Raw genomic sequence first — 1,365 nt, 5'->3', positions numbered from 1 at the left:
GGACAGCAACACATTGCCCAGGCAATGTAAAGATTACCTGTAGCATAAATTTTTTTTATAACTTTTATATAATTTACATCATTGCACTATTCAGTGTAACCAGGTTTGGGGTTTTATGTAACTGCGCATCGACATTTTTTTAGTCTAACTATATAACTTGATCGAAATGTTAATTACTTTGGTTTAAATGGTTAACACAAAAAAGTATTGATTTTGTACTTCATACTTATTATTATAAATTAAACAGTTGGTGATGTCATTTTATTATCTAGTTAGATTGCTATTTGTATACTTTAACATCTTGCTTCAAAATGCATCTTATGACTCAAAATGTGCTGAGTGTTATTATGTTTTCCCTTTACCTTTTATCCAAAATTTTTAAATTAACCAACATTTTATCATGGATATATTTTAATTTCAATTCTTTTGAATGTCTAGAGTGCATAAAGTGCTACAGGCGTGGCCATGTTGCTGCTGACTGCTGGTTCAACCAGCAGTCAGCAGCAGTAGCAGCAGCAGCCTCAAAGAAGGACATTGCAGCTAAAACAGCCAGAGCAGCTGCAGAAGCAGTTGCTCTGGCTGACAAGCTGGCTGCTGAAGCTGCCGAAGCAGCAGCTTCAGCAGTAGCTGCAGCAGAAACAGCAGCAGCAGCAGCAGCAGCGGCATCAGCAGCAGGAGGCGGAGAAGGAGAAAATGCATCTGTATCTGGGCCCAATGAGCCAGGAACAAACGTTCATAATTATGAAAAGTAAAAAAATAAAAAATAAATTTTTATTTTAAATATGTGTTTTGATTTATTGATCCTCATTATTGTGTATTAATAGTTGGATTTACTAATCTATAGGTGTCTTGTAATCTAAAAATATGAGTAAATATAATGATAACGGTGTTCAAAATTGAAAATACTACCTACCTACATACATGGACATTAGATAAATACTTATAAAATACTCAATATTTTTATTTTTGGAAATCATAATGATTATGACTGGTCAACACAAAATACATTGTGACATTCTTAGTGTAATTAATAATTTATTTACAAAAAATTGACTTTGACATAACAAAATTAATTTTATGTCTTGCTGTTGGTGGTGGTTTATATCAATATACCCAAATCCTAATGATGATATAAATCTGCTAACAACCATCAAATTATAATTTAGAACTTAATATTACTCTATTTAAACAAACAATTACAATATTAATATTATGTAAAATATAATAAAATAAATAAATTATTACACCAACACTTTATAAGATATAAATTAATTAGAATTAATATATTTGTTTTGTTCTTTTTCTTCACGAAACTTGGCATTAATCACATAAAATTTCATATATCTTGATCAATACAATTTTTGT

The 1,365-nt window shown here is 30.3% G+C and overlaps 1 protein-coding gene across 1 annotated transcript in view; it reads left to right on the top strand.

Moving 5' to 3' along the window:
- LOC103309899 (flagellar radial spoke protein 2-like) overlaps nucleotides 1–752 on the top strand; it is a 2,329-nt gene extending 1,577 nt beyond the window's left edge. Inside the window, exon 2 of the mRNA XM_008186578.1 lies at nucleotides 439–752. Coding sequence (XP_008184800.1) covers nucleotides 439–752 — 314 coding nt within the window. The remainder of the gene's footprint in view (nucleotides 1–438) is intronic.
- The last annotated feature ends 613 nt before the right edge of the window (nucleotides 753–1,365 follow it).

This window comes from Acyrthosiphon pisum, chromosome A2, assembly GCF_005508785.2.
Source record: "Acyrthosiphon pisum isolate AL4f chromosome A2, pea_aphid_22Mar2018_4r6ur, whole genome shotgun sequence".
NCBI classification, from domain to species: Eukaryota; Metazoa; Arthropoda; class Insecta; order Hemiptera; family Aphididae; genus Acyrthosiphon; species Acyrthosiphon pisum.
Note: the sequence above shows the minus strand (reverse complement) of the source record. Positions and strands in the feature narration are given on the sequence as shown.